The following is a 15,259-nucleotide window of genomic DNA, read 5'->3' as shown; positions in this document are numbered from 1 at the left end:
CACGGACAAAGAAGTTTTTACTATCATTTAATCTGAAAAGAAGCTTAACCATTCTCCCTGGAAACGAATTAGGAGAAACAAAGAGTTGCTTTGAAATAGGAGTCTAATAGAGTGAAAGAAACTTCTAGAAACAACCAATCTGCTTCACAAATTTTAAAGAGAATTGAATTCAAACAAAACTTAAACACTAGATTACATCGAAAAACAAGAAAGTTAAGGCAAAACAAGTAGCTCCTGCAGCCTAAGTTTAAAAGTATTTAAATCTAATGTTATTTTACTCGGAAAAAAACAAGATCAACGAACCGTTTAGCAGCTAGCTAAAACTTGTAAAATAAGCTTATACAAATAGGGATCAGATCACCATCGGAACTGTGGAGGAATACCTGTCCGATTATTTGACAAGCGATTAAGATAACGAAAACCGGGTAAAATCAGCAAAGCTTAAAATAATTGCAAACAGGAAGTTAAAGGCATAGGTTTCCATTCAAACGAATGTAGTCGAATCGATTCATGTCGATCGCACCGATGTTCAAAATAGAACATTGCATAATCTTCGTCCATTGATTGAAATTTATCCAATGAGAATAATTTATACTCACGTGAAGTAAACAAATCGACGAGGATTTGAACTTCACTTAAAAGCAGGAAAAAATAAAAAATAGCTAAAAGCATTTTAAACAAACGAAAATTTAATTGCATATTTGATGCAGCATCATCAATGCACTATTTAACACGAACAACCGTTGCAAATAATTTGGTATGTTTCAAAGACAGTCTCACAAAGTAAGAGGCAAATTATTTTCCAATTGCTCGAGTAAACGTTCCATTACGAGCTAATCACACAATGAACTATTCTTTTAAGAGTAGCACAGCATGTCAATTTCAATGTTTTATTCGATTTATAATTAGTTGGATTCATTGTAAAGATATCTTTTTTTTTGACTTATCATAAAACGCGAGAAAATAAATATTTATGGGTATGAATCCAAAAGCAACAGTAATTATTTTAAACGACAAGTAAACGCTTAAGAAAATATATTTTTTTCTATATCGAATGTTTTTATTTCTCTTGTTCAGATTTAATAAAAAACACATTATTGTTTTATGACCTTTTTATTACCTTATTGTTTTATGGGCTTTTTCATGAGTCCCAAGAAACTGAATTAAATATGCTGACGAATTGAGTCGTTACAATGACACGGGCAATTGGGAAACCACAAGAAAATTTAATTGCTTATTTCGCTAATTTCTACATCCGTCTTAAGCCTTTTAGCATGCAGTAATTAAATGACTCCGCGGTAGCCGTATGGTCACTGGAAAAAATGCTCAACAAACCACTGCACGGATACTCGATTTACAAAAGCAGGCGTTTAAAATTGGTTTAAAGCCTACAGATTAATCGAAAAAGCTAAACCGGTCCAACTTTTAAAAAAATTGAATTCGTCTGAGCATGGTAAAACCATTCGATTTTTTTGTGAAACCCGATCCATCGATTATACGGATCGTGTATCACTGCCCGTAAAAAGTCGCTGTCATTCTGTAAATCGAATTCTGTGTAATTTCACCCTGAACCGTGTAAACTGACCATTGTATAACCATCAAGTTTTTAATGCTTTGATGTTTTTTTATCGATGACTTAACATGAGGTAAGCATAGCAAAGTTTGTTTAACTGGAAAGGCTGTGGGTAATGTAAGTGGAGAACTACTTATTTATCTATTAGGCACCTACATGCGAAACTTCTAGGTCCCATACCTCAGAAAGCTTTAGACATTGGCTATTACTCTAAGCTACTTATAAAAATATCTATGAAGCCCGTATTTTTTGAAAAAATATGGTAACTTCTGTTAGGATAATCCTTAGGAATTTCAACTTACACGACAACTTTATTTTTGGTGGGAAATCTTTCTGAGATTTTTGTCCACGTAATTTATCCGATCATCCGATTTTTTCAGAGTTTATCTTTTAATCCGTAAAAATCAGATTTTCTGGCATTTTTTGTCCTTTATTTAAGCGGACAATGTAAAAACCGGAAAATATGTTAAATAACTTTTGCTTGGCTCTCAGAAACTTTAAAAAGAATATAAGAATTTGCTCTAGAACGCAAGTATTTGAATTTAAGCAGCCAAATGTCCAGCTTTCACAGAAAAAGTGCTGACGTGAGCAAAAATTTATTGCTGCTATTTTGTTTATTTCATGACGTGCTATAAGTGTGCCAAGTTTAAGTTACTTTGTAACAAAAGTTATGGAGGGGACCCCAGACCGAAAAGGCTTAATCAAAATGATGTCAAAAACTCCACGTTCTATAACTGGAATCTTTCTCTCTAATAATGTTTCTATTATAACAATGACCAAAGTCATCCTAGGAAGTGTTGAGTCGCTGTAAAATCTCTCTTTCCGACAAGATCGAAATCAAAAGTGAGTTTTTCTTAAGTAGAAGTGAGATCAGGAACACTGCCAACATATTTTGTTAACATTTTAGAAATGTCGTGAAAGACCTGAAGTTTTTAGAGAAATTTTACTATTTGAAATAGAAGAAATTTTTTGATTCTCCTATATCCAAAGCTTTCTTCGAGAATCAACGGATTTTACTTACACTTACTAAAGTAACAGAACTTCATAACCTTCCACTATTTCGCTAAAAATGGTGGAAGGTTATTTGGTAAAGAGATTGACTTATATCATTATTTTGCCACTTAGAGTCTATCCGAAAACATGCAAAACGTTATCGTAATTAAACAAGAGTGGGTCACAGACGGAGTTCAGAATCAGATTCAAAACTGTATGGAGCCAGAAAAAGTTAAGATAAATTTTAAATTACGCGTTCCACTTCACGCCAAATGGATTACACCGGTCTATGATCAAATTCAAATCCAGAAACTTATTTTTACAAAAAGATGCAATAGCGCGAGAATAACCAACTTTTTAAAATTGAAAGTTTGCTGCATACAAATAATATTTTATGTCTTTTCTTTCTTTTTTAATAAAGAAAAGAAATTGGGACCTGAAAAAGTGTCTGCTATTGAGAGGTTCTTCCCAAACTTATTTATATTACAAAAACCTGCGTTGATTTTGACTGAAAAATAGTCTAGAAAGTATTTATTGTACAGATATAAAATTAAAACAGATTCAAGACTTTGCCTTAGAGAAGACAATTTTTTGACAAACTTGACAATTTTGTGACAAGAATTTTTTATATGACCAATTGGTGGGCGTTTCCACCACAAAGAGGTCGTTTTAAGGCGTAATCTAAAAGAGAATCTTAACATACCGTCTGCTATTCAAACTTCCTATGTGATATACCAAGGTACCGTCAATTCTTATCCCCTCTGCACTACAATGCAAAAATACGAATCAAAATTTCTTGTTTAATATCTTCAGATACAGGTAATTATTATTTCACGAGCATTACGGGAAACAAATTCTTTATATTACATAATTTCGTATCAATATACCATCAGATTTGACCAATCAAAAACAACTACTCACACGTTCGTGAACATGCTATAGACCAGCTACAGCTGATGATGTTTTCTAAATATTTTTGCAAGCACTCCTTTGCATTCTTCTTCACAACTAATTTTCTAAGTTTATTACAAGATACTTGCAAAATGTATTGTAGAGTGAAAAGGTTATGCAATTCATATATGTACAACCCATTCATGATAAAAAAGATTTAAAAAAATCGTGAAATAAATTTAAAAAGTATGTTTACATATACGGAGTAATATATCCGCCACTGTTGTATTTATCATACAATGAGATCCTTATTTACACTCTCTAAAGACATGTTGTTGTTGTCGGCTCAATAGATCCACCAATTGGTTGAATGTTACACACTTTCTTTTGGGTTTCTTCTTCTCTCTTTTGGTTTTCTTCTTCTCTCTTTTGGTTTTCTTCTTCTCTCTTGTCTTTTTCATTTATTTCTTTATCTTTCCCATTCTTCTGAATTTCTTTTTGCTCTTCTCTTTGTTTGGTCATGGTAAACACACATTGGCAATGTGATGTCGTCACTGTTAAACAGTTATCTGAGAATGCAATGGAACTTGAATGTGGAACTTCTAATTTGAAATCAAAAAATACAATAGTTCTTGAATCTTTGTTCACAGTTATCATTGAGGATTTGCTAGGGTTGCAGTTGTCATTTTGATTGAAATCCTCCGGCTCCAGTTGGCGATATAAAGGCTCGCTAAAATTCATTTGGGGAGATGTTTCTTCAATACTCTCAGCGTCAGGACTAATTTTATTTCCTGGACATTTAAACTGCTTAATATGATCATCAGCAGAATAAGAAGAATATGGTCGTGGTTTATTTCTTGCTGGCAAAGATCTGGTTTTGAGCTGGATCTTGTCCAGCGACGGATCAGGAGATGCATGCATCTTTTCATACACATTTACGCCATCTTCATCTGAATTTGTGGAGTCTGATGCAGGTGATGACATAAGTGAAGATGTAGTAGACGGTCTTCTATAATCAGCGCTAGTAAGCTCTGATATGGAAGAGCAACTTGATATTCTGCTGGAGCTGGAAATAAATCACAGTTTTTAGGTAATTACACGTTGGATTAAGTAACAATAACTACCGTGAATGCGGAAAAAGTTTTTGTACTAGCAAAATTTACCTTTCGTTTTGTGTAGGTGAATCAATTGAGTTGATTGAACCTTTTAAGATGTCCCGTATTACCTCGTAGATCTAAGGAAGGAATTTTAAAATGCACAGATATTTATATTTACATATTTTAGAGATGTTTCTTCAACAGGGTAAAAGTCATAAATTAGCCTTACTGGTTCCGTTATCGCATCACCATCCTTTGCAATGCAACTTTCGTCTCTTGTTTTAATAACTTGAAAAAGTGTGTCTAGCCAACGTTGTTTCATGTCTTCGCTTTCAGCACAAAGGTAAAACTTTCGTTCTATGGTATTGAGAAGTAACACGTGATGAAATTTTGATTCAAAGAATGGAGGTTGTTGGGCATGCACAGAATAGCCTTTTAACAGTGGTATTGTCCCTGTAAGTAAAAAAATACAATATTCAGTCATTACATTTTCAATGGAGTGGTTGCTGAAGCAGCTGTTTAAAAAATAATGGATTCTTCATTAAATAATGTTATGGGCAAAGCAAAAAAACTAGTATATAGCACACTTCAGTAAATATTACATGGCGCGTGACCTAGTTGTTATGGAGTTCGCTTCGCAATGATAACTTCCCTCTTTCAGACCACATCATAGGCATGTTTAGCAAGTGCCTTTACTACAACTAAAGGAAAATCCAAACAAGCAAGGGAAATTAGAAAGGCCATGTCGCTGTATACCTAATGTAAACATTCAGACTACATGATCCACATTGATAACAGTGTTTCCAACACTGAAATGGCTATTCTGTATAAATATATGGAACAATAATAATGCTAGTAAAAAATAATAGTATGAGTTATTTCCTAATTCAACTTTATAGACTTTCCTCGCCATTATAAAATAACCATACTGAGCTCATTATATTTATACAGGATAGCCACTTCAGTGTTGAAAACACTGTTATCAATGTGGGTCCTGTGTTCTGAATGCATACATTAGGTTTACACCAATATTTCTTACCCATTTTCCCTCACATCGCATTGGTTGACCCGTAGCTGTGGTAAAGACACTAAATATGCCCGCGCTGAGGACTGAACCACGGATCTTGTAATTACAAAGCTAACCCCATAACTACAAAACCACACGCCACACGCCACACGCCACACGCCACACGCCACACGCCACACGCCACAGTCATCGCAATGATGATGATGTTTTTAGTTTCAAGAACAAAAATAATTAAACGCTGCAACAACCCTTTTTACTCAGGGCCGGTTTAAGATCTTAAAGCTTTTGTGTAATAACAAAAAAAAGTACTTCTCTTTGTTGAATAACTTCAAAATATTTGTGTGGAGACAACATATAAAATCTAGCCTTATATTAAAGGTTAAAGAATATACTTTAGTGGAAATTTAAGACTGAGTGTTTTTTTTTAAAACAAGAAAAACCACATTGGTAATGTAAGATATTGTGGCAGCACAAACCTTAACACGCGGTCATGTTTTCCAAGTACCATGAATGCTTTTTCAAAAAAACGTCTTAACTTTTACTATTTTAATTATTTTTATTTTTTCTTATATTTCAAAGTAAGCTTTTCTCGATGTAAACTGTAGAAGAGTTTATCAAAAGCATTAAAAATACTTACTGATAGGTTTGACCCCTTTTTTTCGATCACTCTTTTTTTCCCAATATACCAAATAAACATCGTGCAGATTCTCTAAAGATTTTGGACCTTTTTTAGACCAATTGCGAGGTACAGTGTATGTTTTTCCATGATTGATCTGCAACAAGGCGAAATACCTTCGATGCCATGATTTTATTTGGTGAATCTTCGCAAACGGTGGCGACTTGACCATCCAATCTTCTAACAAAACTACACCTAACTTGCTAACTTTGCTTTTTGTCATTATGTCTGCTTTGCTGCAGTGTTTTCGTTATGTTGATGTGCTGGCTTGCTATGCTTAAAACTTTTCTGTAATTTCCCCGAAAGTATTTAGTTATTATATACTTGTTCCTGCCACAAATAAATAAATCCTGACACAAATATTTTTTCATACAAAACAAAATATTAAGTTTCTTTCAGATTGGAATTTGTGTCAATATACTATTGAATTCTTTTAATACTTTAAAATTCTAATGTTTATAAAGCTGACACGTTTAACGTAAATCACAACTGAAAAGATGCCAAGGTTTTAACAACAAAAAAATGATCAAACAGTGAAGGAGTGTATAATAGAAGCTTGAAGCATCAGTACTCCCACGCGATGTCTTTTTTTAAAAAAACATACACAATTGTGATTACAATGTGAGCTGATTTTTCTATATTAAGTCATCTAATGCCAATTTGCGCATAATTGTCGGTATTAGAATCTTTTTATAATGCAATCGAAAGACGTGAGATAACAGTTTTGCTAGTTTTCATACCTTGTACGTCAAACGTACATACGCTTCTAATAAGAAGGAGATGTTCTCAAATGATAAAGATAGATCGACATGTGGAATGAATGTCTGGATGTTATCATCTTTTTAACCCTTCAGGAAAGTCAAATGAAACGCACTTCTGGTGCATGTGCTGATAATCGATCATGAATGTTATGTTAAGTAGAAACTCACAAGTGAGACACCACACAAGAAAGGGACAAAAGACATCTTTAGTAAGAGTCTCACTCTAATGAACTTGGAGTAAGACTTTAGCGAACATAAAAAATGATTGGAGAAATAAATAAACAGTATGTGGTTTTATATGTGAAGTAATAACTACTTATTATCGCAAAAAAAAAGTTTATGTCTCTGGCTGCTTTAGAAGACAAACTAATCCAATAAGTAAAAATAATTGTTAATTTTAGAAAAAAATCTCATAATTCTTAAGTTCTCATAAACCCCTTTGCTTATGGACTCGTCACATTACGTTGTTCTCTTCTGACATTTTAAGCTTGTTAAGAGCTCCAGGCGACGAAAAAAAAACCAACACAATGGAAGAAAAAGTGTTACTAAGTGTTACTAATATACAGCATTTAAAAAAAGGGAACTCAAGGTTTTAAAAGAAATAAGGTGCTAAAGTTTTTCTCGAATTGAGTTTTAGATTAAAAGAGCCAGAAACAAAGCTGTCTCAAGCAATTTACCAACAAAACATTGAAGTCGGGGTCGTGTTTACGTTACGCAGTATTTTGTTTACAAAAAAATATGTGTCCTTCACACAGATCAATTAAAACTTTGGCTACTCCGCTGTTAATTTTATGCAAGCTCCTTAATGCAGTTCATAACAGATATATATTTTTTTGCGAAAGTGAAAGTAGAATAGCAAATAAATTTATTTTTGTGTTAATGTTGGAAAATATATTTGTTTTATTGTCTATTTGTTTACTTGTCATTTCATTTTTAACGTGTCAGCTTTAATTTCATTTCACATGTAGTAATAATATAAGTATTATCGGAAGTATTTTGTTGCATGTTGCAAGAAACTCTACAATGCTGATTTGGACAAGAATTGCACCTCTATAATAATAGCCGTCGTCTGTCTGTTCTTGTGTTTGTTTGTTTTTTTGTTACGGAAACACGAAATGCGATATATAAAGGAAAAATGGTACTACAAGTAGCGAGGCGTACGCAATGTGGTATAAAAAACGGGAATTTTTCCACGCGTCACAGACTAGTTTAGCTAAATTTATGCACTTAAAGAACCTTTGGAACTCCTTGGTTGATAAGCGATGAATATTTCTAACAAAGGTATTACCGTTAGTCATTTCACATCGATTTTAAAAAATATGCTCTTGAATGAATTACAGATTCATCCAAACGTATAAATTTTCATTTAAGATTCAACATTTTTGAGAAGAGTCCTGTAAACTAAATTTATAAATTACGCCTGTCAATATCGTTTTTTTTCTTTTGCAAAAACTTGTTGTTTTAGTAACACCACAAAACCACAACAAATGCCACAGAGGAAATACTAGGAAATCGGGATTAGAATACTAAAGAAGGACCCAGAACCCAAAAACCCAAGGGAGAACCCAGGGTCTAGGAACTACGAAACAGAAACCGGGATTCTGAAAGAGGAATTATGATCCAGGAACCTATAAGAGAACTGAGAACACAGGATAGGAAGAATCAAACTGAATATATAAAAATATTTTGTTTATGTCAGTGAGCGTAGGTTTTTACATAAAATTAGTGGATATCTCTATTCTGAAGTTAAAAGTAGCCAAGGCGACGGTTTGTTAAAATAAACTTTGTTGTAGCTTACTTCAAACATTAAGTTAGCTACAATGTGTGTATTCAATATAATCTCCCCTGTGCGACCCTAAGTCTTGATACCCTTTTAGAGTGCTGGGTCTGTCTACAGAGTACTTGATCCTGGGTCGTTTTTAGGATCCTGGGTCCCAGTTGTCCGGTAAACCGCTACAGGAGGCTTTGCAGAAAATACGCAAGTTATTATTCTATATTGTTTAACGTCTCAAAGTTAGTCCAAATAAGCGTAATTATAAGATAAACTTTCGGTTAAACGATAGAGGTGCGTCATATTAGTAAATATACATAATTTGGTAATGACTTCTTAAAGCCTTTAATATGATAATAGAAAAGAAAAACGATAGAGTGATTCGTTTGTTGTTGTGGGTTATTATGATGTTTTGGAATGCTTTTTGTGCTTTCTTCAAGATAATGTCTTTTTCGGGCGATTTAATGCAGTTATGTTAAAAATAGGTGGTGAAAGCTCTTTGCAAAAACCCTCTACTGTGCATATGTCGCAGACAGTTTGTTAGAATTAGTCATAAGCCCCTGGAAAATCCATGCCCGATGCATCAAATTCAATAAAACTATACCTTAAAAGCTGAAAATATTTACGTTAATGTACTCTCCCACTTTGTGCTTTTTTGAAAATAAGCTAATCCGTTTCTCGTATTTAGTAAAAAAAGGTTTTATGGCATTGCATGAGATTTGTTAAGCTTTTTGGTTGTCTTTGAGAATTTTAAGACATTTTTGAATATCCTTTAACACGTTAAAAAACCATGACATAATTAAAAGATAACAATTTAAAATAAAGTCTTGTATTTATAGGGGACAATCAAGGATAGTTTAATTTTCAGGGGGTGGATTGGAAAACAAAAATACAAGTCGTTAGCCTGTGGAAGAGTCCAGAGAGAGGTAATGAAATTCTTGGACTTTTTACCATAATTATACGTGCGATTAAAATGCGGATTTATTATTTCCCTGTTTCTTTGTCATTTCACAGCAAGCATATGTGCCAGGTTTTGCAAAAGACATAACAATCTTTGTTATGAGATTGTATAGAAGACATAATTTCAACGCATGTTATCCACAAACTTTGCCACCGCAGACGTCGCAGGGATGAAACGAATTTATGACCGCTTAAGTATTTGCCCAAACTGCTGTATAAAAAGTATCAGCCTTTCTACGAACATTAATTAATCAAAATAAATTTGGTTTATTGAGGGCTGGAGAAAGAAGCACTTTTAATAGTCAATAACAGTGACAATGAGAAGTTATACCTAATTTGTCACACTGAAAACTACCTCCGTATTCTTCGCTGATGAATTTGACAGCTTAAAAAGTAATTTGATAACTTACCGGGAAAACATGTGGTATATGAAGCGCCTTCATTCAAGTCATGTAAATTTCTCACCGTTTAAAATAAACACATGTCTATTTCTAACGTGCCAACTGAAAGCTACTTAACGCTTTCAATTTTTGAAAGATACTCGAACTGAAAGCATGATAGTAGCTGGTAAGTCAACAACAATGTGGTACTACATTATTCGAGTCGTAAAGTTGATTAATTAGGTAGTTGCTGAGGGGAGAGTTAGGAAGCTGCTGTATTTCAAGGGTTACAAAGTTGAAATTCGTATATTCTTCACTCGTAGAGCCTATAATTTTCTTATACTTTTAACACGAAAAAAAAATTCATAATGGCTAAACTGGGCGGAATATTTTTGTAAACAACTCTAGTTCCCAAACCCTACCTTTTTATTTACATAGTTTGCGTTATCTGAATTCAAGAATCCCCTGACTTATGACGCCGCACAAAAATATCAGCACGTTGGAAGCATTCTGATATTCTGATTGGTTTCTTGAAACAGGGCGGAATGGTATCGAGGAGAATCTAGGACCAAGGTGTTGACAAAACCAAGATTGAAAAAGACTTTTTTATAAAGAATTCTCTCGCACGAGATCGTGTTAGGAAGGGAACGATAATAATGACAGGCTTAATAATGGCACTTTTAACCAGGAGACTTTTGTTTGAATTCTTATATTTCTGTTTTGAAAAAAAAATAGATTTATTACATTCATTGTGTAACTGCGACCACGCGACAAACTTAAACTTGACAGCAAAGAGTAACGAAGATACTTATCCAGACATAAATAAAAAAAGCTTAAACACGACATGTACAGGATATTAAAAGAATTAAAAATTACACAGAAACTCGAAAAACACACTTTAAGAGGTAACATGTTTGTTATATTGCAGAACCTTCTTCGCTTCGGTTTTCTCTTTTCGGTTGATAAACAACTTATTTCCATGCGCACATGGTAAACCGGGGGTAAAATTAAATTATTTTAACTGTAACGACCAAGAACGGCGCTGTAGCATAAATGACAAATGGACCCCTTAATTTCTTATTTGGCGGCTTACTTATTTTTTTAGTTAGATTTTAGCGTACAGCCACGTCATAAAAAAGTGACCCGTGATTTCCGTGTCGTGGACTCACAGTTTTACTCACGCAAGGGAATTAATATGTAAGATTACGACGTTAAAGTGGTGTTTGTGACGTTGCGTCATAACGTCAGAAAATGTAACATTTGCGACATAACTTTTTCGGCGATGTCAAAGGAAAATGAGCAAAACCACTGAGCCTGTCACAGAAAGACACACTGTTCGTATTATTATAAGAGATAATACCCGCATACGTCTGTCCGTCTGTCTGTCTGTCACGCGAAATGGTAACTTTGCTGCGCAAGTACAGAGAAGCACGCAATGCGGTATAAAAAGGACGGGCGAGTCCGGGGATTTTTCCACGGGCTAACGACTAGTTTATAATATTTATAAACAACACATGAAGAAGGGGAGAGTTTGGTAACCCTAAGTTAAAATCGGCCGAAATAACCAAATAGATTGCTTTTGTTTTCTAATTTCTTTAAAAAAAATAAAAAAGCAATAATAAATATGGCGGAGGAGAACAAAGTTCAAATAAGAAAAATGTTATGATCAAATCATCATGATCCAAGGTCTGATTGAGAATGAAATACGGATGTGCTATGGTAAATATTCACCTATGTATACACACCATCCGGATAAACAATCTGAGTTCATCACTAACATATTGCCGCACGTAGTGTAGTGGGTTCGTCTGCGGCTCCCAGTTCTGGGGACCGCGGATCGAATCCCGCTCACTGCCGGGCAGTGTGTTAGTGATGAACAAAGTAGTTCTTCTACAATATGAATTACAAGCATTATACTATCCCGTCATGATCAAAGGACTGATCGGGGTGAAGCATTCTCTGTTGAGAATGAAATACGGATGTGCTATGATAAATATTCACCTATGTATACACACCATCCGGATAAACTATTTGAGTTCATCACTAACATATTGCCGCACGTAGTGTAGTGGGTTTGTCTGCGGCTCCCAGTTCTGGGGACCGCGGATTGGATCCCGCTAACTGGCAGGCAGTGTGTTAGTGATGAAAAAGCAACTCGTAATTAACTAAGGCTGAAATTTGTACAGATGAAAAAACCATTAAGAAACTTTGAGGAGGAAATTGCAAAGGCCTTAGCAACCCAAGGCTGAACCCAAAAATACATTTGCTTATATAAAAAAAACCTGTACTATAGCTAGCTAATGGCAATTTCTACTACATGTAACGGCCCATTGCTTGAACACAAAAAATTTCAGTTCGTTTCAAACAAACTGAAATTTTGATTAGAAATTGAACAACAAAATTGATTAAAAGTTTACTTTTTTGATTGTATATCAATTGCTGACGTCGACAAAACATCTGAAACAACCTATTTTTCCATTGTTTTTTTGCCTAAGTGGATTTTTCCAAGGGCTTTATCGACTAGTAATATAGATATTAATATACAAATGCGAGTCTATGAAAAAGAAAAAAATTGGTTACCGAAATATGACACATTTGGCATACAGAGTTTTAAGTAATTTGAATAAAAAGCTAGCTAACAAAGAAGATAAATTATTATTCTTGTGAACTCGTTTAACTTTGCGTCTTTTGTAAGAGGATTATAAGGTAAAGTGGATCACTTTCTAACAGGTGGTTTTGGAAAAAAAGAGACCACTCGATAATTCCAAACTTTTTAATTACCAACTAACAACAGCAACATTTACCTAATTATAATTTTTTTAACAATAAAGTGTATGTTTTCATGTGATGTCTCCTCCTTGTCGTGGGGATGGTTCAGAAAAGAGAGCGGGAAGAAATATCTGAAACGGAAGTTATCGTAGGTAGAAGCCTGGAAGACATGACACAGGGTGTTAAGGAAGGGTTTGTTTGGGGAGATTATTGCACTAAAACAGTAATTATCGCAAATTTTACATTGTCTCGTCGATTTGAAAAATATATTTAACAAAATGAGTATTTTCACACATACATAAAGTCGTTTAAAAACACATCGGAAAGCATGTGTTATTCTTTAGCAGACCAACATCGGTGATTTCAGAACAGGAACAGGCAGGCTTCTTTGACTTGTGTAGAGCCCCTAACAGTCTCGAAATGCGTTTAAATAAACTTGTTAAAAATGTTTATTGAAGTGGCAGACACTGCTTTCTCTGGTAGAATGTTCCATTCATTAAAACCCGAGAAACAAATGATTTTTTAATCCAAGCTGCTATGAGGCTTCAATATCTTCTGAGTGTCCTCTTGTCAGTAAGTTCTTACTCTGTTCAAAAATCTTTATCATTCGGCTTTAAATATTTCATCCTTTATTATTTTAAACGCTTCCATGAGGTCAGCTCTTAATCTCCTTATTTCCAGAGACATCAAATTACATTGTTTAAACCAATGTTTCAGCATAAGTTCAAATGTGTCTGCGTGAAAAAAAACCCGACAACTTTTGTAAAAAGTTCATGTCAGCTTTCGCCCTCTTCATGCGAGCATGATCACACAATCAAGATTTCAACCAAATCATTGCGTTATAAAATAAAAAGTAATAATAAAATTAATGACTCGTATCAAAATAGCTCAAGAGGCATACCGACCTATTAAGGAATGGTCGGTCTCGATCAATGAGCAGACTCTCCTTCAGCGTGACTTTTAAATTATTAGACTCATGGCAGGTATTCAAATATTCAAAAAAAGGTTGCATATTATCTTTCATAGTGACACGTGAACGCATTTGCTAGGGTTTGGTACCAATGGCGATCTTATTGCAACACCGTCAACTTGCTTGTAGTATTTTCCATTAAATAAAAAGATGGACTCGGTCACCACCAACGTTTGCAGCTCCTTAAACTCTTCTTTCTCGATAATATGGATTTTAGCATCAGGTGTTGTTGATATATCTTTCATGGTATTATCGATCGTCTCTGTTAATGTAATGATCGTAAATAAAGAAAACATCAAAGCTAGCCATGTAACCTTTACAATCCTGTTTTGTAACATCTGCAGCAGAGGAGAACGAGTCTTTAGCAGTATAGTCATTGATAGTTAATCCAAAAAGTAATGGAAGGAAACTTTGCAATTTTATATATTGACGCTCCAATGGCTGACAATATCGGACGAAATGACGGAAAGTTATCTTTCAACGGTTTTTGTACCTTGACAAGACCATACATAATGCCTGGATTAATACAGGTTGGGCTAAGCTTTTTGTGCAACGCGTCCGATACAAAATCTTTCTTCTTTACATTTTTAAGTAACTCTTTCAATCGATTTTCCATGTTGATTATATAATTTAGGTCTTTACACGGTGGAATCTTGTCGTATTCAAATTTCGGGGTGTCAGACAGGAGTTTTTTGATTGCTTTGTGGCACGCACTTTTATCCTTTCTGAATTACACATCTTTATTTGCTCTCAAATTCTTCAAAGCATTGATTTAATCACTCGAAAGGTTCTTTGGTTTTACATTCATGTTGTAACCTCTCTATGAAGATAATGCAGCATCTTGAATCCTCGCTTTGGCACATTTCAATTCTTCCGATGACAAATTATCAGCCTTTATGTCTCTCATCAGCAACTCACATGGTGAAAGATAACTGGAACATTTCAAATGACTAGGTGGGACTGTGAAGTTCAGTCCTTTGCAAAGTAACGACTTTTTAGTGCCAGACAACACATACGAAGATAGAATAGAGATGATTTTTTAGGATCGTGGCTGTAATTCTGCTGACCTTTATTAATGAATTTTTTATTTTGCTTCTTTTGTATTTCGGCTGAATTCTTGATGTTAATTTTTAAAAAGAAACAATGTTGTGGCATCGCAAAAGGTCAATTTTGTTCAATAGGGAGAACAGTGCTTCTTTTGAAATAACGAAATCGTTGGTAAGAATACGAATTTTACTTTTCTTCTCACTAATCTCCTCTTTAAGCAAGGAACGTTGACATTTTCGATACACAGATAAATCACGAAGGTTCGTGTTTGCAACTTAAAACTGTAAAAACCTTGGTATGATGTTGTTATTTTTACAGTGGTTAAGAAAATCCAAATCCAGCTG

General features: G+C 34.3%; 1 protein-coding gene across 1 annotated transcript; it reads right to left on the bottom strand.

Moving 5' to 3' along the window:
- Positions 1-3,358: 3,358 nt before the first annotated feature.
- On the bottom strand, positions 3,359-6,745 carry LOC130625636 (uncharacterized). Its single transcript, XM_057440735.1, has 4 exons — positions 6,219-6,745; positions 4,784-5,007; positions 4,621-4,691; positions 3,359-4,523 (listed from the first exon to the last, which is right to left on the bottom strand). Exons 1-4 carry the CDS (start codon positions 6,478-6,480, stop codon positions 3,779-3,781), a joined length of 1,302 nt encoding a protein of 433 aa, XP_057296718.1. The 5' UTR covers positions 6,481-6,745; the 3' UTR covers positions 3,359-3,778.
- Between the last annotated feature and the right edge of the window lie 8,514 nt (positions 6,746-15,259).

The sequence above is a fragment of the Hydractinia symbiolongicarpus genome, chromosome 14, assembly GCF_029227915.1.
Source record: "Hydractinia symbiolongicarpus strain clone_291-10 chromosome 14, HSymV2.1, whole genome shotgun sequence".
In the NCBI taxonomy this organism is placed as follows: Eukaryota; Metazoa; Cnidaria; class Hydrozoa; order Anthoathecata; family Hydractiniidae; genus Hydractinia; species Hydractinia symbiolongicarpus.
Note: the sequence above shows the minus strand (reverse complement) of the source record. Positions and strands in the feature narration are given on the sequence as shown.

Excerpts from the sequence above, each read along its gene's own strand:
- LOC130625636 (XM_057440735.1), bottom strand. The coding sequence starts at position 6,480 with ATGACAAAAAGCAAAGTTAGCAAGTTAGGTGTAGTTTTGTTAGAAGAT. Across the intron at positions 4,692-4,783 it reads GTGATGCGATAACGGAACCA|ATCTACGAGGTAATACGGGA; the intron begins GTAAGGCTAATT and ends TTCCTTCCTTAG. Across the intron at positions 4,524-4,620 it reads TCACCTACACAAAACGAAAG|CTCCAGCAGAATATCAAGTT; the intron begins GTAAATTTTGCT and ends ATTTATTTCCAG.